Raw genomic sequence first — 20,238 nt, 5'->3', positions numbered from 1 at the left:
TCATACTTGCTTTGTTTTAATTAGTATTACATCTCACTTGACATGCGGTTGCTTGGAAGTGTTTGAGTTTGTAAACTAAACTGTGAATGGATGGGGTCAAAATTAATTTCAAACTAATCTTAGAGAGCATATAGAGTAGGAATAAATATTAATTGAGGCACTAGTTGGTATCTCCTACGAAAATGTACTTTTTTATCTTTGTTTTTAGTTATATTACATCTTTATTTTTTTATACATTTTTTTATAAAAAATTAAAAAATATACTTATTTAGATTATTCCAAACGACATCTAAGTGTAGTGATAACATTATTCTACATAGTCTTACAGATTAATAAAATATCACAAATAGTGTTAGGTAGACATCTCTTATTGCTTGTTAATCCAATCATGTAGCCTCTACTATTGTAATATAAAATTTCTGATAATAGTAGTGTGCATTGACGTTTGTACATAGGTATTCATAAATTCAATTACCATTAAATAAGTTTTTTACTACTTAACTTTTTTATAATTTTTAACATATATTTTACGAGTCACTTAAATTTTTAAGTAATACTAATTATAATTTTCAAATAAATTTAATAGATTTTCACTTAATACATGCAGTTTAAAATGTTGAATTAAGTTATTAAATGTCACTCTTTTCCAACATCCAATCTAAATTTAATTTAAACTTCCAAATTTTTTCCCCAATAGACATGAATTCAAAAATATATTCTCCAAGCCTGACAAAATTTTGAGTTAAGCTAAAATTAACAATTTTCTCTCTTAGCAGCCCACCCACTCAACCGCTGGCGCATCACTAACGCCTGTCACTCCAGAAGAATGAGATTATAACAAAATAGGAGTGATAAGGTTTGGTTTTCAAGTAAAAAATTTTAGAATCAAATCAAACTCAACTATGAAAATGTTGTTCGGTTTAATTTAAAGTGATAATTTTTTTATGAACTTGCCATTATTCACAAAATTATTATTTAAAAATTAAGTAATATAATAACTTATAACAATAATAATAGAGACCACTAATTTTTGAACTCTAAAAAGACCACTAATGACATGGCACTTAATAAAAAAAGAAAAAAATATATCGAAAACATCAAATCATTCCTGATGAGACCCTGCCACATCATTAGTGATAGCACTAATTAGTGCTCTCACTCATTTTCCAACTTATAAATACTAGCCTATCACCCGTGCTATGCACGAGATAATTTTAGATATTTGTATTTGTTTTAGATTTTTTTTAATATATAAATTATGTTTTTTAAGACTTTTTATAAAAATAATTTAACAATCTTATCACTAACCATAGTGTATGGGAGAAGTTGAAAAGGGTACTGTAGTAATTATACACGGATTGTATCTATAATTATTTATATGAGGTGATTTTAAATGCTGATCAGGAGTTTTTGACCAAATTAATAAATGCAGGCATGTGAAAAGACATGTGAATTGAAAAAAGTTAATAAATACTGATCACGGAATTTTGACCAAATTAATAGATGCTGAATTTTTTTTTAAATAAAAAATTTAAAAAAGTCAGATTGAGATATTGAAACTCCCACAGGTCTTGGAATTTAAAAACCCCCTTTTACTTAATATATCGTACTAACATATGACCCGCGCTATGCACGAATTGTGTTTACAATTATCTATATACGTGAATTGCGATTTTTAAATGTCTTTTTTTTTAAATGCCTTCTTTTTTTCCTTTTTTATATTATATTAAAATTTAATATTTTGATAATAATCATATGTGTTAGACTTTTTAGGGAATTAAATGTCTTTTTTTTTTATTATATTATATTAAAGTTTAATATTTTGATAATAATCATATGTGTTGGACTTTTCAAGAATTTTTTTTTATGCTTGTTCTTAATACATTAAAATGTTATTATGAGGGATAATAATTATATGTGTTGGGACTTTTCAAGAAATTCATATGTGTTAGATTTCAAAGAATTTTTTTATGTTTGTTTTTAATACATTAAAGTGTTATTATAATAGTAGGACTTGGGAGTTGAGAGAAGTTAATAAATGTTAAGATTTTTTTTTTTAAATCAAAAAATCAAAAAAATTAGATTGGGAGATTGGAGCTCCCACAAGGCTTGGGGTTAAAAATCCCCTTTTGCTTAATATATAGTATAGATAGATTGGGATTGCTTGGTGATTGGTTTATTGTTTTATAATTACACTATTGATAAATGAAGGAGATAGAGGGTGGAGAAATAAAACAATAAATGAAGAGAGAGAGAGAGGCTATTTTGCTTCCCAAAGATACCCATGTAATCATGGTGTCAATGTAATTATTATAATCTTTGAATCAATCACCAAGTCAAATTTTTTTTAAAATAAAAAATAAAAAATCAGGAAATTAGCATTGGCATATTGGAGCTTCCACAGGCCCTAAGAGTTAAAACACCTTTTTACTTAATATATAGTATAGATATATAAGAAATCAATAAGATATTTGGATGCTGTAAATAACAGTTGGATTCAATTTAATTTTAAATTAAAACATAATTATTAAATTATTGACCAAATCATAAAATACCCTTCACTTATTTTAAAAATTAAGACGGAATTTGAGTATAAATCAAACCAGTCTGCAATTTTTGGGATTTTTAGCACAAAACTATGTCGTTTTGTAACTCCCTCTAGAACATTCCAAATTTCACCGCATTTGCCATTTCATCTTTTATGTCCGAATGTCCAAATCCAAAACCCTAAAAACACAGAACCTAAAGCCCTAGAAACCCTAATCACGTCACCACTCTCTCTCTCTCTCTCTCTATATATATACACACACACACATACATACATATATATATATATATAAGTATATATAATCAATGGCAGGGGCTCGATTCAAAGAATTTTTGAAGAAGTACGGCAAAGTAGCAATAGGGGTACATTGCTCAGTCTCGGCGGCTTCAGTCACCGGTCTCTACATCGCCATCAAGAACAACGTTGATGTCGAATCAATGCTTGAGAAAGTCGGTTTGCGAGGCCTCCCCACCACAGCCAAAGACGAACCAGAAATTCCCCAATCCAGCCCCGAAATGACCACCGATGGGTTCGTCATCGAAGATCAGGTGAAGAAGAAGAGGAATCGGACGGCTGAGTTGGCTGCTTCGAGCGGCGGAGCACTTGCTTTGGCCATTCTCGTTAACAAGGTTCTGTTTCCGATTAGGGTTCCGATCACCATCGCGCTTACGCCGCCGATCGCCAGGTTCTTGGCCAGGCGGCGAATCATCAAGAACAGTCAGTAGTGTATGATCTTAATTTTCATAGTGTTTGTTTTCTATATGTGAATTGGTTGAAATAATTGAGACAAGTATGAAATTTCTTTGTTCCTTCTCTGCGTTTGTTTCGAATCCAATCCATTTGGGTAAAATTCTCAATTTCATATGGATATTCATTTCATATGCAAACATTATTGAAGATGGTAATTGTAACAAGAAATTGAACAACTCACATCATAATTGAAGAGTAGCCGCTCAAAATTTTTGAAGGCCTTAAGCTAGTTATGAAAATATGGCCTCATTTTATTGAGCCATTGAAATATTAGCCCCTTCGACAATAAGAATTTTTTAAAATTTTGTTGGAGGTCTTAGGCGATGGTCTAAGTGGCTTAATGGTTGCCCAAGAATTAATCTTTATTGATCTTTTCATACCTTTATTATGTTAGACGAGCCTCAAACGTTTGATCTTATGTGCATGGACGTCTTCAAATTTCTCTGTTCCTTTATTCCAAAATATTTACATCCATTATTACCCAACTCAAGATTGTTAATGATTCAATAGTTATAAGTGTTTTTTTTTTATTTTGATGGCGGAAAAAAAAATTGGGAACAGAGGATCTTGTTAATTGATCATATGTGTTTGAGGATGGAGCTATGGAGATGCATGAAATCATTGATTGAGATCACTTCAAGCTTGGTTTGCAATGAAATGATGCAGATATGAATTTCTTGCCAATAAGGATCATGAATGTGTGCTTAATGCCTGTATGATTGTACTCACTTGAATTATGTTCCCTTCTTGAATTCCAAAGCCTCTATCAATTTCCATGGCTTTCCTTTTTGTCCATTTAAATTAGCAATAATTTTTCTCTGGACTTCCGGCAAAAAAAAACTGCTGTATATATAGATAAACTGAAACTATTGTATTTGTTTCGATCTGTGGATTGTTACCCAGTTTATGAGAAAATGTATATGTATATATTTCATGTTCTGTTTTGTGAAAAGTTGAAATCTTGCAATTTTTTCACATGACCTCTTATTGTTGCTGGGAATATTTTGGAATGTTGCTTCATTCTTGGAATGTCCCAATTGCAACAGAAATGCAAGCAGTGTAGTTATTAAGGGTTAAATTCCTATGACAATCTTAGGAAACATACAATAAAAATGCCATAACAAAGGGCCCTCAAACAAAATTGATTCTTCATTCCTATCCCTCCCCTCAACCCCAAAGTGGAAGAGGAATAAAATGTGAACACAACAGCTTCACTTTCCACCCCTCATTACACTTTAAAATTCAATTTCAATTTGATTATTCTATTTAAATTTTATATTAATTTTGTACACCTTAAAAAATTGACAAATATTTTAAAATTGTTAATTTTAACCTTCAATTTAGATAGAATGATCATATTGAAACTATAGTTAAAGTGTAAGGAATAAATTGTTCAATTTAAAACTATAGAGATTAAGGTGAAATTTATGTAAAATTACAAGGGTGAAAAGTGTAATTAACTTTTAAATTTTTAATACAATTATGTAACTTGCCATTTAATTTAAATTTTTCTCTTTTTTTTTTTTTTGGAAAAAAATACCTAATTTATTTTCTTTTGAAATTAATCACATCTATTATCTCATTTCTAAATTTATTTTTTACTTTTATTTCACTTTTATTGTATTTCCATTCTAGTCATGTGAAGCTTACATGATCAATCTATGTACAAATAGACTATGTTTAAGTAATTAATGCGAAAAAAGGAGAAAAAAAAAACTACCTATTTTAATCCATTGTTATCTTGGAATAATTAATGGGATTTTAATTTAAATAGAAAAAAGTTCAACTTAGGAGAATATGAAGGGGAAAACAATGAAACAGTAACTTTTAAACACCAAAAACAGGAGAAAGTTGCATAATTCAAAACGGAAAGCAGAAGCTGCAGTAGGTGATAGTCATTCGGTCCAAGATAAATCAAAGCATCCTCCCCGGGGAATATGAAGGGAAGCTGCTGTGCCACTAAAAGCGTTGCGAAGTGCAACCAGATGAGAACATCAGCCCATCAAAACTCATCATCATCCTCTTCAGCAATATGCTTTGCGAGCTCTTGTTCCTGTTGTTGCCTCTCTCTCCTCTTCTCAGCACTTTCTTTTTCTTTGTGGGAATTCGGAGGGAACCGAAGAGCACGCACTGCTTCATTATGCATATTGAGGCAAAAAGCAATCCTCGAGTTGAATGCAATTTGAGGCTCGTTTGTAGAGTAAATGTCCCCAGTCTCTTTCGATACCATCCACCCATTTGCATGATCTAGTGTGGCATCAATTGCACCGTCCCGGATTGCCTTGGATACGATGCTCTCAGCATCAGCAACAGGATTTGGGGAGTCCAATCTGAGTTTTTTGGCTACATCAACTAACGATATTCGGGAATAAGAGATACTGATGTTGCGTAACCCAGTCCTTATAACGTTATGACGCAGCCTAACAATTAAATTGTGGGTCCGGTCCGAACTGAAAGTACTGGAGAACTTGTCAGCAATGGATTTAAACAGCTCCAAATCTCCAATTCGAACAGCCTGAAAATCTCACACATCAAGCTAATCAGTGGCAAAATCTTTGGAATTAGCAAGTGACTTCACCATAAAAGGCCATTATTCAGACCTAATGAGATCAACCACCAGTTTGTGGTTTAAGAATTGTTGTTGTTGTTGTTGTTGTTGTGTGTGTGGATATAATATACCCGTTAAGGGAGGTCAGTGTAATTTACCCTTAAAATTTGGAAAAAAAAATAACAAAAAGTCCTACAATTTTGACATAATTACGCTAACCTCCCTTTTAGTAATGCTAAAGGGACCAAAACGAATGCAAATGGTGTGTAAAAACAAAGAACAGACAAAGAAAAACATACATTTCAGTGCAAAAGAGATGACATCATTTTTCTATCCATATGACTAACGAATTATAGATGAAAAAGTGGTCAAGTGTTATGCCAAAACTGTGGAGCTTCTTGTATTTTCTCTAAATCTTAAGGGAGGTCAGTGTAATTTATCCTTACTAGAATCAAACAGTACAAGCTGAATCTTTCCAATCCTGGTTCCTAAGAGAACTTGCGGCCAAGGAGAATATTTTTTTGATAAATCAATACTCACATTTGTAAGCTCGAAGTATGGCCTCAAAGCCTGCTCCATGCCCTTCTGCATAAACACTGTCCTCTCAGGTATTTCTCCGAGCAAAAGGCGGACTATCACAGCCCATTTATTGCATTGCACCCGAAAACCAAGAGCTGCAACAGGGGCTTTGCGAGCAGCTTGCAGAAGTGACTCTTTTGCATCTGTATATTCCAACTGTATTGTCCTAATCTTTCCTAGATAAAAGAGATACCGGCAGAACTGAAAGAGAAAATAGTTAGCGTCAGACAAGGAGGTTGGAGAGTGAAAAACATTTTGATTTGCAGTGACAAGGCCTTGGAATTACCAGAGTGATAAATTATGACAAGAACCACGTGGCAAAGAATACCAATCAAGGGAACCACAGTCACACTCAGCCTCAATCTCTTACAGAGAGTAGTTAGACTATTTAAACCACCTTTATTCAAGATGTCTCCAAAAATCGACCTTAGAGTTCATATATAAATTGGTAAAAAGCATATTGGATTGATGATTTGAAATGCTTTGGAAATGTAGTAAAGAGAACAACAATGATTTCATCAAGAATCATAATTGATAAAAGGAGGAAAGCCAAATAACAGATTCAACATTCTAAGAAAGACTAGCATAGTGGACAAGGATCCAGTTACCAACTAGCACAGAGGCCCTGAGCTAGTAGCGCACTTTCAAGGAGTTTGCGAGTTCACCACTTTTTATTAACTAACTTTGACATTGTTTTTTTAAACTCTGAAATTTTTATCTTTCTTGATTCCCTTACTTAAATTCATAAAAAATCTCATATATAGTCAAAATTCATAATTTTATTTTTTCAGAATGTTTGCCGCACATACGCATAGGCTTTCAATTTTGTAAAATTTTTACTATTATCCTCTTTGATCCTCAAGGTGGCCCCATTTGTTTCCACTTATTTGCAGCTTATTTAACTTAAAATTTGAAATCACATACTTACACAGTTGCACTTAAAAAAGATTGTGCGTTTGGTTAGTATGAGCTTATTTGCTTTTTTTAGCAATAAGATCAAAAAGGTAGATTTTTTCAAGCTGATTTAAATGAAAATAGGAGTTGCCTGCTGATTTGAATGAGCTTCAAAACGAGGTGCCTTCGACCTCAGCTTCTCTGCCTGATCATACAAGTTGAAATGGAGGTAATTTCGAAGTAGCAGGTTGAGAAGTGTTTCCTGCATAACAACATTATATCAAAAAGATAAGAGACCACTATCATGCCATCAACTAATTTCTGACTCAGTCGAAAACAAACCTGACCCAACTCATCATGTCGCAATGTAGCCATTCGATGCAAAGCAAGGAGATTACTATCAATACAGAGATGTAGATTAGACAAGGTTGCATAGAAAATGTACATCAGGATAAATTATTACTCTCTAATCTTGGTCCTTCTTCCTATTTCTTTTGTTAAAATATGTACCTGTGCATTACTCTCAGATGCAAGGAAATACACATGATTTCAAATAAAAGTAAGGAATTGATATTAATGGAGAGTACTCACCCCCGAATTTCAGCAAGATCACCAGTGAGCTCATAACTAAGAGAGTAATAGAAGTAAAGTCTCGCAGCCAGAACATCAATAGTTCGCCTATTCAAGTTTTTCAAACGGGCAATACTTGCTGAGGAACACACTTTAGCCTGGAAAGCAGCAGCAGTAAGCAATAATGTGATTTAACAAACATTATCAGTTGAGTAAAGAATAAGACAGCACTTGACGTGAACATATATCATTCTTGTACCTCATTGTATCGCTTCTGATCAATTAAAAATATTAGCACAAGCAAGTAGCAATAAATCTCAAGTTCAGGCAAGGAGTGCTTCACAGGAGCTTGGGTTGCAGATGTTGCAGTATCAACTTCCATGTCATGTTCATCCTCCTACAGACAATATCTAAACTTGTAAAACTAGGATCAATAATAAACACATAAATATTCAAATCTGATATTCAGTAATGTATTTTATTTATTTATTTATTTTTTATTTTTATTTTTTTTTGGGGGGGGGGGGGGAAAGAACAAATAAATCTGATATTCAGTAATAATATACACAGATATTGGCAGATATGTCAACTAAACTAACAGAGACAACAAAGAAAGTAAACATGGCTAGCTGCTACTCTTAGGAAGTGATATATCCAGTCACAATGTTTAGATCCATTTTCTGAATTTGTATGAAGTTGTCACTTTCCTTAATGGCTTCGGATCAAATTTCAAAATCTGTTAACTAGAGTAGGAAACATATAAAAACATTAGTAATCACTAACCCCATTAGCATCTTATTAGAAATAAGTAACGACCATTTATAAAACATAATTTGCCAGCTTTTCCAATATTCTTAAAATATACCAGCATTAACAGGACCACTCTTTGTAGAACCGTAGAAAAGAATACAGCCGACAACCAATATATATAAGGTTCTGCTGCCTTGAGCTGAATTTGGCATATCTAACTGTTACACAACCATTTCTATAACTCTAGGAGCTTATACTTTAATAAGCTTGGACAAAACTTCAGAACATCAATGGGAATAATCAAACAGCTAAATAGGTCAAAATACTAAAGCTCAGATCCCCTGCATCTCACCAGGAGTTCAAGAGCTCAAGTCTTGCCACAAGAAAGATTCCCCCCTCCCTTAGGCATCAATGGGAATAATCAAACAGCTAAATGGCATCCGATATACCCCAAAAAATGACACCAAGATACATATTATTAGTGAAATAAATATAGTGTCTTGTTTTTTTTCATATATAGTGGATGATAGAGATTTTAATCAAGTAAGTGCATCAAGAGTGAGGATTCTAAAGTATTGGTGAAGAATGAAGAAATTAAAGAAAGATGGAAGAATTATTTTGAGAAACTATTAAATGAAGAACATGGAGGTACGACAATAGGGGAAGAAATAGCCAGTAATACGATAAACCAAGACTATAGGTTCTATCATAGGATTAGGAACTTTGAAGTGGAGATTGCACTTAAGAAGATGAAATCAAATAAGGCTTTAGGACCCGATGATATCCCTATTGAAGCTTGGAAGTATTTGGGTAAAAAGGGAGTTGCTTGGTTGACTAGGTTGTTTAGCAAAATTTTGTTGACTAGAAACATGCCAGGTGAGTGAAGGAAGAGTATTTTAGTGCCAATCTATAAGAATAAAGGTGATGTTCAGAATTGCAACAACTATAGAGGAATCAAGCTAATGTGTCACATAATGAAAGTGTGGGAGAGGATGATGGAACACCGATTGCAAAATATAATAAAGGTGTCAGAGAATCAATTTGGGTTTATGCCTGGTAGGTCAACAATGGAAGCGATCTATCTTTTGAGGAAAGTAATAGAAAAGTATAAAGAAAAGAAAAGAGACATTCATATGGTATTTATTGACCTTGAGAAAGCATATGACAGAGTGCCTCGGGATATAATATGGTGGGTGTTAGAGAAGAAAGGGGTGACAAAATGTTACATTGACGTGATTAGGGACATGTATAAAGGAGTGGTGACCCCTATTAGATCGCCAGCTGAAGAGGCAAATGAATTTCCTATCACTGTAGGGTTACACCAAAAATCTACCTTAAGTCCTTATCTTTTTACTTTAGTTATGGACAAATTGACGAGAAATATTCAAAATGACGTGCCATGGTGTATGCTTTTTGCAAATGATATTGTACTAGTGGATGAGACTAGAGAAGGAGTTAGCACAAAGTTGGAGATTTGGAGAAAAGCTCTTGAATCTAAGGGATTCCGGATAAGCAGAACTAAGATAGAGTGCATGGAGTGTAAATTTAGTAACAGTAACAATGAAAGTAGAGGAGAAGTGAAGATTGAGAACCAATAACTGCCTAAGAGTGAATATTTTCGTTATTTATGGTCGATTATCACAACAACGGGAGAAATTGATGCAGATGTGGTCCATAAGATTAAGGCGGGATGGTGTAAGTGGAGAAGTGCGTCTGGGGTATTGTGCGATAAACGAATACCCACTAGACTAAACGGTAAGTTTTATAGAACGGTTATTAGACCGGTTATGTTGTATGGGACGGAGTGTTGGGCAACCAAGAAACAACATGTAGATAAGATGAGTGTGGCTGAGATAAGGATGCTAAGGTGAATGTGTGGTAAGACTAGACAAGACAAGACAGAGTTAAGAATGAGTGTATTCGAGAATGGGTAGGAATAGCACCGATAGAAGATAAGTTGAGAGAGAATCGATTGCGATGGTTTGGTCATATTCAACGGAGACCAACAAAGGCAGAAGTGAAGAGATGCGATACAGTAACGGTAGATGGAAGTGTTAGGGGACGGGGTAGGCCTAGATTAACATTGGCTAGCGTTATAAATAGAGATATGAATCTACTTAATTTGACTAATGAAATAGCCTTTGATAGAGCTGCGTGGAAAAGAAAGATTCATGTAACCGACCCCATTTGATGGGACTTAAGTCTTGGCTTGGTTTGGTTTGGTATAGTGGATGATAGAGATAAAGATGAGATAGAAAGAACAAAGTAGACATGATAGGGAGGGCAAGTTGCATTTTCCAAGCCTCTCATCCATGAGGGAGAGAGCAAATTATAAAACTCCTCCAAATATTTCATTTTTTTATTTATTCTCCAATGCCGAATTCATTTTCCCCCCAAAGGCTATTTTATAGACCTTACACACCCTAATAACAAATAATTTCCATACCCTACCTAATATGGCAACAAATTAAACCCAAACTTTCACCATTATATCCCTAAAGATATTTGACAAAATAAACCAGAGCAAAATAATTAGAAAAAGATTCCTAATGGGGTTTAATAACTCAATCAACAACCAATATGTCGATCTTGTATCAACTTGACTGTATCACAATTACTGCACAAAACAAATGTATGGGTTCTCTTGTAAATAAGGCAGGCAGACACCAAAACTTCTTCTAAGAGAACCTCAGGGTACAATATTCACTCCTTTTTTTATGCTTCCAACATCAATAAACCATCGATTCTAACTCATTTCCTAAAATGATTTTAAGTTTCACACAAAAAGTGCCTAATTCATGAAAAATAAGCAAACTCAAACAACTTGATCCCCAACCGTTCTAGTCCTCCAAGCAAACTAATCCAACCCCAATGTGTCAAAACAGAGTTGTATAAGTCAACCAACATAAATTCTGAAAACAGCATACAAAATTGAACACAAAAACCAATCACAAGAGCATGAGAGAGTCCAAATAAGCCAAATTCACACCACTCAATAGACTACCTTGGGGAGATAAGACGATAACCGACTGTGCACCTCAGATCCTGGCACAAGGACAAAATTCAAGAATGCAGAGAGCACAGAAGCTTTCAGCTTCTGCCTCAATGCAATGGTTAGGCGAATCGCACGCACAATCCGACGAACCTCCCGGGCATACGCACCAGTCTCAATTAACGATGCAATCTCCTTCAATTCTGAGAAAAACCCAATACTCATATATCAAAATTCTTGAATTTTTATATGTATGTGTTCTCATGTAAAATCATATATAGTTGCTTACGCTGCAAAGCAGAAGGACCAGTTGACGAAACAGAATTAGAAGGAGCTGCTTGCTCTTTCATCTCCACATCTTGAGTCATCTTTGCTGAAAATCTACAAAACCCACAAAAATTATACCCAAATAAACGATGAAAATTGCGAGGTTTTCAGGGGAAAAAACATAGATGACTAATATATATATATATATACTTGAAAATGAATGCAAATTTGAGATCAACGGACCTGAGATTATCGGAGAAGAAGCAAATGAACTAGTGTTGTGATCTGAAGAGAGATCGGCGATGGAAATATAAAAAGGGTTTCACTTTCACTCACTCCCTTTCTTTCACTGCAAGTCAAAAATTGAAATTTTAGAATATTCATATGATTAGCCATAGACCAATCACTGTTTTTGTCTTTATTTTTATTTTGTTGGAAAAATTTTAGCCCCAGTGTAAATTTTAAAAATAATTATATATAACTGATAAGTTTTATAAATATTAATATTTAAAATTACAATTTTTTTTATGAATTTGTAATAATTTTTTTATAACTTTTCTATTTTTTAAAGTGCCATTTACAAAAATAGAAACATTAATTATGTTTATTTTTTATGAAAACTAAAAGAATAGAAGCACACATACTTAAAAAATATTAAATAAGTAAATGGGGTGGCCTGCCCGGCCATAGGAATGGGTAATCGAAGATGATTTTTTAAGAGAGTGGGTAAGTGGAGGTAATTATTGGGTTGTTTTGAAAAGTTAAAGTTGGCTTTCTATTTATTTATTTATTTTTATTTTTTTTTACTTTTTTTTAAAAAAAAATTCATATAATAATGGAGAAGGGTTTTTGAAAATATATAAAATGTATTAGAGATATATTTGATATTAACGGTTAAGATGAACTTAAGTTTATATCGCTGGTTCAGATTGATTCAGATGAATAGTGATTGCTGCCTAAATACACCCACGTCTGACCCCATCCCCCCACCTTTCCTCTCTCTATCTCTCTTACTCTCTGTTCTTCTTCTTCAACAGAAGCAAAAAAACCCACCCGACGCTCCTCCACGTCTCAACCCCCCCACCTGCCCTCTCTATCTCTATCTCTATCGCTCTCGCTCTTTCTCTTTCACTGTCTGTTCTTCTTCTTGAACAGAAGCCCACCCTCTCTGTCACAACCGACGCTCCTCTTCCTCCTCCTTTGTTACGCTCCTCTTCATCCACCGTTCGATTTCAATTCTCTTCATCGACATCGCAAGGTAAGATTCCCTTACAACCCTTTTTTATTTCAATATTGTTTTGTGGCTTTAATCATATATCCAGAAGAGTTGGGGCTTTGGTTTTGATTTTGATTTTTCTAAACCTTGATCATATATCTAGAGTACTCATTTTGATTAACCTTTGATCATATATCCAGAGTAACATAGTACTCATTTTGATTTGATTTTTGTTTTTCTAAACCTTAACCTGGATATCATTTTTGGGTATTTGGATTGCTCTAAAACAATTCTCCGAAAAACACTATTTCGGTTTCCAAGCTCTCTGTATACATCGCTTCGCATTGATCTGTGAGTGTTTTTGTTTTTTATTTTTTGATAGCAACTTCAATTCCATTGTGGGTTTCGATTAGTTTGTAATTGTGTTTATGTATAGTTGATGTGTTTCAAATTATGTTGATTTGTTTGTACCCAATTGTGTTTGTTATTGCCAGAAAAAATAGAATTTTTATTGGGTTTTGAGTTTTAAGACTTAATAGAAGTAGTTTTGTTGGTGGGTTGCTGTCATTGGATTTGTATATATATCTATATAAACCTTTGATCATAAGAGGAATTATATACATTGGAGTGCTTCTACGTTTGGAGGTGATTTGGTGAGCTAGGTTTGAATTTGGAGGTGAATTCAGGATTGGTAAGAGAAATTATATACATTTGGGTGTGTTGTTTGTTAGTGGAATTGAGATCTATAATGGTTATAATAAATCAGTTTGTTCCATTTGATTGCTAATCTTTTTAGTCAGGTTGAGTTATTGATTCTTCAAAGGAACAATGCCTTAGCCTTAGGTGCTAAAATACATGTGTATGCATTATATTCTTTCAGATATTACGATTGGCCTTAAAAATTTAATGGACAAAGCTTGCATAGTTTTCATTTGCCTACTTTCGTGGGCAAAACACACATGCACATGCATGTATGCATTACATATATATCTCATTGGATATGTGACAGAAAAGCTCATTTGTGCTCATATTATCATATATGAGAAAAGTATTGTGAGTTTTGCAATTCTTAACTTAAACCTATTGATAGATAAGCTTATTTAGCTACTCTGGTTTGGCTTCTCTCCATTTGTGGCAAGAAATGGAGATCTCAATTTCAATGTAACAGGTTGTAACATATCATCAGAACCCAAAATTATAAGTCCAAGTACAACCACTTTTTGATGGATCCCACCACAGAACAAACAACCCAAACTTTTTCTTGGCCTTCTTTCTCAATGGAACACAAAACATCTAATTTGGCTTTTCGATTTCAATATTGTTTTGTGGCTTTGATCATATATCCAGAAGAGTTTTTTCTAAACCTTGATCACATATCCAGAGTAACAGAGATGAAAACAATTTTGTTCAATGATAGAATAGATGTGTGTGCGTTATATTTTCTTAATTTTCTTTACATGGTATGTAGATGATGAAAACATATAATTAGCTCATATAAAAAAAATTATGAGTTAAGCTCATCATCTAATTTTGTAGTCTGGTTTGTGAAATTCATTACGTGTCTCACTTTAATGACGCGAGTCTTCCATTTTGTAGGATTTTTTTGGATATATTATCTATTGAAAAAATAATAATTTATATAAAAATTGTAATTATATGATTTTTATCATATTTGATTTTAAAAAAATAAATGATAAGCATAATTTTATAATAGACTGTTCATTTCTTAACGATAAACATGATGAAATTAATTAACTTGTTTCATCAAATTCAAACCAGTGGTAAACCCTACGAATCAAATTACGCCTTTCCAGTTAATACCAAGACTGAAGTGAGCTGCTATGGGTGTAATTTCGTGTTGTTACCTTGAAAGAACATCTCAAATAATTGATTATTATGCATATACAATTATGTCATATTTTATCAAATTGAAACCAGTGGTAAACCCTACAAATCAAATTACACCTTTCCAGTTAATACCATGAATGAAGTGAGCTGCTATGGGTGTAATTTTGTGTTGTTACCTTGAAAGAACATCTCAAATAATTGGTTGTTATGTACATACAATTATATCATATGGCTTGCTTGCATAATGTTTAAAGGGCCACCACTTTCGTAGGCCCAAATTGAGAGCTTAACTCAGAAATTTTTATATTTTTATCATTGAACAAAATTGTTTTCATCATCTAGAACAAAATTATTTTGTTTTCATAATTTATGTATGCTCGACAGATTTGATTCAATATCTACAGATTTTATTTCCATACAATGTATGTATGGTTGACAAAATTATTTAGTATAGAGCATAAATTTTTTTTCTTAATAGTCTCTACCATTTCTACATCCAAAAACTACTCTCTTTTTTTGCTTCTCTAGAAAATAAAAAATTAGATGATGAGCTTATCTGAGATTCTACTGCTCTCTCTCTCTCTTACCCAATTCGAAAACAACCTCTCCAGAGCAGAATGATTATGTAGTTTTCTCTGTTTGGTATTTTTTTACCTTTTTTTTTTTTTTTCTCCTATTCAATTTTTTTTTTGGCCTAGGTGTGGAGTTAATAATTATATGTTGTGATCCGAGAGGATATGTTAATTAGGTGCTGTTTGAGTAGTAAAAATGTAACAACCCGACCCTCGTACATGTTTTTTTGATATATTTTCAGACCCTATTTTGTGTTTTTGAATGTTTATTGTGAAATTTTATGAGACATTAAGATTAAGTAAGTGAACTCCATGTTTAAGGGTGTCTATCTGTTTAAACAAGAAAAGCATCTGTTACATTAGAATGCTTGAATCAGAAATTGGAAGCCTTAGGGGCTTAATTATCTGAAATTGATTTTATATATGTAATCAGCATAATTTTTAGATAATATTAAGCATTTTTTGAAAATTTCAATTTCGGATGTTTAAACGATTGATTTTCGTCTTTATTCACTCTTCATATATGTATGTCTATGAGCTTCTCTTGAGCTCAAGACTTAGGAACCTTCTCATAAAACATTCTCTGGGAGAAAAATGAAGAAAGGATAAGAACAAGGAAGAATTTAGAGGGATTGAAGCTAAGGTAAGTTTAATTTCCCTAGTCCAATCCTCTTCCTCAATTTGGAAGAGAAAGTTTTTGATTTGGTATGCTTTAGAGTGTGATGAAAGTCTTGGATGTGTGTGTTGAAGTTTTGGTATGATAATTCTATCATTTATGTGTCTCATTCCTCATCCAATTGGTATTCATTCTTATGATCATGATTTTGGGTCTCTAGGTTATGTTAGATGCAAGTGAAGTTAAAAATTTCAAGAAATGGAATTATGTTTATGAGTTTCAATTCTTGGTTGATCAAATTGAGTTGTGTTCATGATTAATGCAAGTTAGATTGTGTATGTGATACCTTGAATTACATGTTTTTGAACCATGATTTAGCATTGAAAAGATTCATCCTTGAGCCTTGGAAACATTCCCCAAAAGATGAGATTTTGTTGCAAATTTTGAACCAAAACTAGGCAATCGCCGCACGTGCGGGAGTCACTACCGCACGTGCAGCAAATGTTGAAATTTTGTGGTTTGGTTCTGCCTAAAAGGCACGTGCGGGACCTCAGGGCCGCACGTGCGGGGCTCACAGCCGCACGTGCGGCTCATGCTGAAAAACACTGTTTACTCCGTTTTGCGTGTAGAATCCTCTAATATTGTTGGAATATGTATTTGAGATTTTTTTGATATTGATACACTCCTTCGAAGTGGAGTGAAACAGAAGGTAAATGGATAAGAAAAATGAACTAATGTGTAAGTTTTAAATGTGTGCAGGACACACTCCGGGAGGAAGTAACACATCATCTCAACACTGTGAGTAGTAGTATCATTATCCGCTTTACATATGGCTAATGATTCTCATTAGCATTTTGTTTACGAACTATGTTAATGTTTCAAGTATGCAACTATGTTAATGTTTCGAGTATGTAAAAAAAGAAATGGGAAAGATGAAATACCTTCATTCTATAAGACTCTGGGCCTACGGCCATTCAATATAAGTTGTTATGATATGAAACAAAGTGCTACACAGAACTAAGTGCTACAACGTGAGCCACCTCTAGAATCCGTGTGAGACACCTCTTGAGTTCGTATAAGTATATTCAAGGGCTTAATGCCAAATTATCCAAGGGCGTAATGACACTCTATTTAAGGGCTTTATGCCGCCATGTTTAAGGGCTTTGTGCCGCCATGTTCAAGGGCATTATGCCACCATGTTCAAGGGCTTCAAGCCATTATGATTTAAGATGTGATATTTCAAGCTGTTATGTTCAAGACTGGGCCTAAGGCCGTTATGAGATGAACACAGAATCAAGCTAACTATGTGATCTTTGCACTTCCATATGTATTGATATATGTCATGTTTCAAGTTAAGCATTGTTTCATTATGTATTACTATTCACTGAGCCCGGCTCACTCTCTGTTATGTCTGTTTCTGTAGGTAACCAACCAGGTGGTCAGTCCTAACCCATGACGCCCGGTTTCTTTTGTCAACCTTCGTGTATCCAGGCACTATACGAGGCCACTTATTTTGTGAAGTTTATTAAGATAATTGGCTTACTTTTTGACTAGCCTTCCAAGGTTGAATGTATATAACTTCAATAGTTTTGTACATGCCCGATTATAGGGCTGGGTCTGCATATGTGTTTGTGTATAAGTACTGCTAAGGAATATTTTTGGACTTTATCTGCCTATTATGGTGTATGTGATGTATGAGATCCTGGCATATTAGAAATAGCTCAATGGAGATTGTTTGGTTCAGTATTCTTTTAATATTTTGTGCTTCCGATAAGGCCCCATATGTTATAGATACCAGGTTATATGTCTGTTTCTGAATGGGTCATGCCCGAACTTTTAGGGGTAAGTTTGGGGCGTGACAAAAAATTACGATTGTTAATTCACAGATGGTGGGTAGGCTTAGCAACCATAATTGTGAGTTTATTGTTTTTTTTAAAGTACTATTAATTTATTTGCAGGTTGCTTTATGACTTTGTGTAATAAGCATTTTATTTCACATTTAATTCACTAGAGGAGCTAAATTTTCTTTTATTTTTCTTCATATTTTTTCTTTTTATTTTTGACAAAAGTGGTTCCCAATACTTTGTTTATTCTATGTTGTGTGCTTTAGGATGATTCATGTAACATTTTTCATTTCATATAGCTTTGGGGAGTTGGTCTAATCAATTTGTTATGTTTACACTTGAAATTGGAATTACTCTTTTGTTGTTATTATTACAATAATACTCTACAAATTTTTATGCATTTCAACAACAGCAAAGGACTCCAAAGAAGCATTTAGAACCTATTTTTGAGGTTTGAGATCCTTAGGTTTCATTACTTTGGTACTTCTATGTTGTGTGTTCCTCATTGGGAATACATTCAAGTTGATACAAAGACTTTTTCGAAAGTAATGAAGAGGAAGTTTGGACAAACACATGTTTAAAGACATGTTATTGACACATCTTTTGTAAAGCATACATATTCTGGAAAGTTTTAACCCACTTTTTTTAATAAAGTTTTAACCTACTGTTTTGGTGTATGACAATACAATATTTGTTTTTCTTATATAGTTATAATTTGATTGGCAGCAGTAGCACTAACTGGTGTGCATTTTAGTTTTAATTTCTTTTAAATTGCAGAGCATTGGCTGGTGTGCATTATTTGATATTTAATTTTTTTTATATTTGATTTGTTTGGAATTGTAGAGTACAGTCTGTTAAATATATTTTATAACTGTATTTTAATCTTAATATTATTTACACCGTGCCTTTAGACACGGGCATATGTAGTATATATATATATATATAATAGAAAGGTGATGTGACACAAATTAGATTAAAAAAAATTTGACTTTTAACCATATTTTCAAATTGGCCCATTCTTAGTGAGAGGTGGAAATCGATAGTAGGTTGTTTGGAGTGTCAAATAAGTGTATTTTTTTGTCTTTTTGGACTAAAAAATTGAGAAAAAAAAATATGAATGTTTGGGTTAACTTTTTGACTTGTTATGAAAAAATGTGTATTAAAAAATTGTATAAATAAGTGTGTAGGAGAAGTTAGTGAAATAGGCCGTACAGGTTGGACAGTGTAGTCGGCTGGGTAGGAGATAGGAAAAGATTACCTCCTTCTTAGGCTTTAATTGGACAGTGTTATTCGGCCCATTGGGGCCCACCACGGGTCCCGTTTTTCTAATCGGAACCGTTGAATGCGTAAAACCCGTCGAGTACTATATGTTTGTAAAAAATCACGTTGATTTGATATCGATAGTTATCTGATCGTATTAGTTTTTTTTGTCAACTGTTAACTATAACACCATCCATTTTTTATACAAAACTGATTTGATCATGTAATTAGTGATATCCGATAGACGTGATTTTTTATAGATATATAGTCATAGACGAGTTCTACAAATTGAATGGTTCGAATTATGAAAACGGGATCCATGGTGGGCTCCCACGAATTCAACTTTACCATCCAACTTAGTGAATATACACAAGTAATTTTTTTTTCCCTTTCACTACTTTTGCTTTCACGTCAGTACTTAGAATGACATAAAATTGATTTGTATTTTAATATTATGTATATTAACTTTTTTAATAAATAATGATAATTTTTTAATTTTTTTAATAATTTTTTGACTTTTTAACTTTTTTTTAAATCCTCAAACCAGGTCTTGTCAAAAGAAATAACTATTAAACGTGATCAAAGCGGAGATGGGTGGATGCAGTGACCGTGGGCAATGACAGCGATGAGTGAATGGCAACCGAAATGGTTAGCAAAAGAGTAAGGAATGATTTTTTTTTTTTTTTTTTTTTGTGATTATAAAATTTTAATTAATTTTGTAAATTTTCTATAAATTTTTTAATATAAAAATAGATATAGAATAAAATTTTATTTATAACTTTTAATTTTTAATAAATATTTTAAAAGTACAAATGTAAATGTTAACAATCATGTCCTAAGTGACTTATTACAATTTTTTTTTTTTTTTTTTTTTGAAATTTAAATATCTTATTGCCATTGGTTAAAGCAGGCAGTTTAGGATTATTTTGGAAATTAATTTTTTAAGTAATTTTTTCACTTTTTATAATAAAAAAAAATTAAAAA

General features: G+C 33.0%; 2 protein-coding genes and 1 long non-coding RNA gene across 3 annotated transcripts; 2 read left to right on the top strand and 1 right to left on the bottom strand.

Annotated features, from left to right (window-relative positions):
* The first annotated feature begins 2,713 nt into the window (after positions 1-2,713).
* Positions 2,714-3,357, top strand: LOC114258068 (uncharacterized). The gene has a single exon (XM_028197923.2). It carries the CDS (start codon positions 2,854-2,856, stop codon positions 3,271-3,273), a length of 420 nt encoding a protein of 139 aa, XP_028053724.1. The 5' UTR covers positions 2,714-2,853; the 3' UTR covers positions 3,274-3,357.
* A 1,677-nt stretch (positions 3,358-5,034) lies between these two features.
* Positions 5,035-12,303, bottom strand: LOC114258081 (putative 26S proteasome non-ATPase regulatory subunit 3). Its single transcript, XM_082868250.1, has 9 exons — positions 12,142-12,303; positions 11,921-12,012; positions 11,644-11,834; positions 8,149-8,286; positions 7,911-8,047; positions 7,662-7,716; positions 7,471-7,581; positions 6,387-6,626; positions 5,035-5,813 (listed from the first exon to the last, which is right to left on the bottom strand). Exons 2-9 carry the CDS (start codon positions 11,997-11,999, stop codon positions 5,301-5,303), a joined length of 1,464 nt encoding a protein of 487 aa, XP_082724376.1. The 5' UTR covers positions 12,000-12,012; positions 12,142-12,303; the 3' UTR covers positions 5,035-5,300.
* A 583-nt stretch (positions 12,304-12,886) lies between these two features.
* Positions 12,887-17,893, top strand: LOC114321085 (uncharacterized). The gene is made up of 3 exons (XR_003650152.2): positions 12,887-13,156; positions 16,910-16,948; positions 17,574-17,893. It is a non-coding gene; the product is annotated as an uncharacterized LOC114321085 (long non-coding RNA).
* Positions 17,894-20,238: the final 2,345 nt, after the last annotated feature.

Source organism: Camellia sinensis, chromosome 5, assembly GCF_055761805.1.
Source record: "Camellia sinensis isolate YWXY chromosome 5, ASM5576180v1, whole genome shotgun sequence".
Taxonomy (NCBI): Eukaryota; Viridiplantae; Streptophyta; class Magnoliopsida; order Ericales; family Theaceae; genus Camellia; species Camellia sinensis.
The sequence above is the reverse complement of the archived record's forward strand: the minus strand, read 5'-3'. Positions and strand labels throughout refer to the sequence as shown.

What these genes read in the sequence shown, in the direction of transcription:
- LOC114258068 (XM_028197923.2), top strand. Translation starts at nt 2,854, where the DNA reads ATGGCAGGGGCTCGATTCAAAGAATTTTTGAAGAAGTACGGCAAAGTA.
- LOC114258081 (XM_082868250.1), bottom strand. Translation starts at nt 11,999, where the DNA reads ATGACTCAAGATGTGGAGATGAAAGAGCAAGCAGCTCCTTCTAATTCT. An exon ending in ATCAGAAGCGATACAATGAG is followed by an intron (nt 8,048 to 8,148) that starts GTACAAGAATGA and finishes GCTGCTTTCCAG; the next exon opens with GCTAAAGTGTGTTCCTCAGC. An exon ending in CATACTTCGAGCTTACAAAT is followed by an intron (nt 5,814 to 6,386) that starts GTGAGTATTGAT and finishes TGAGATTTTCAG; the next exon opens with GCTGTTCGAATTGGAGATTT.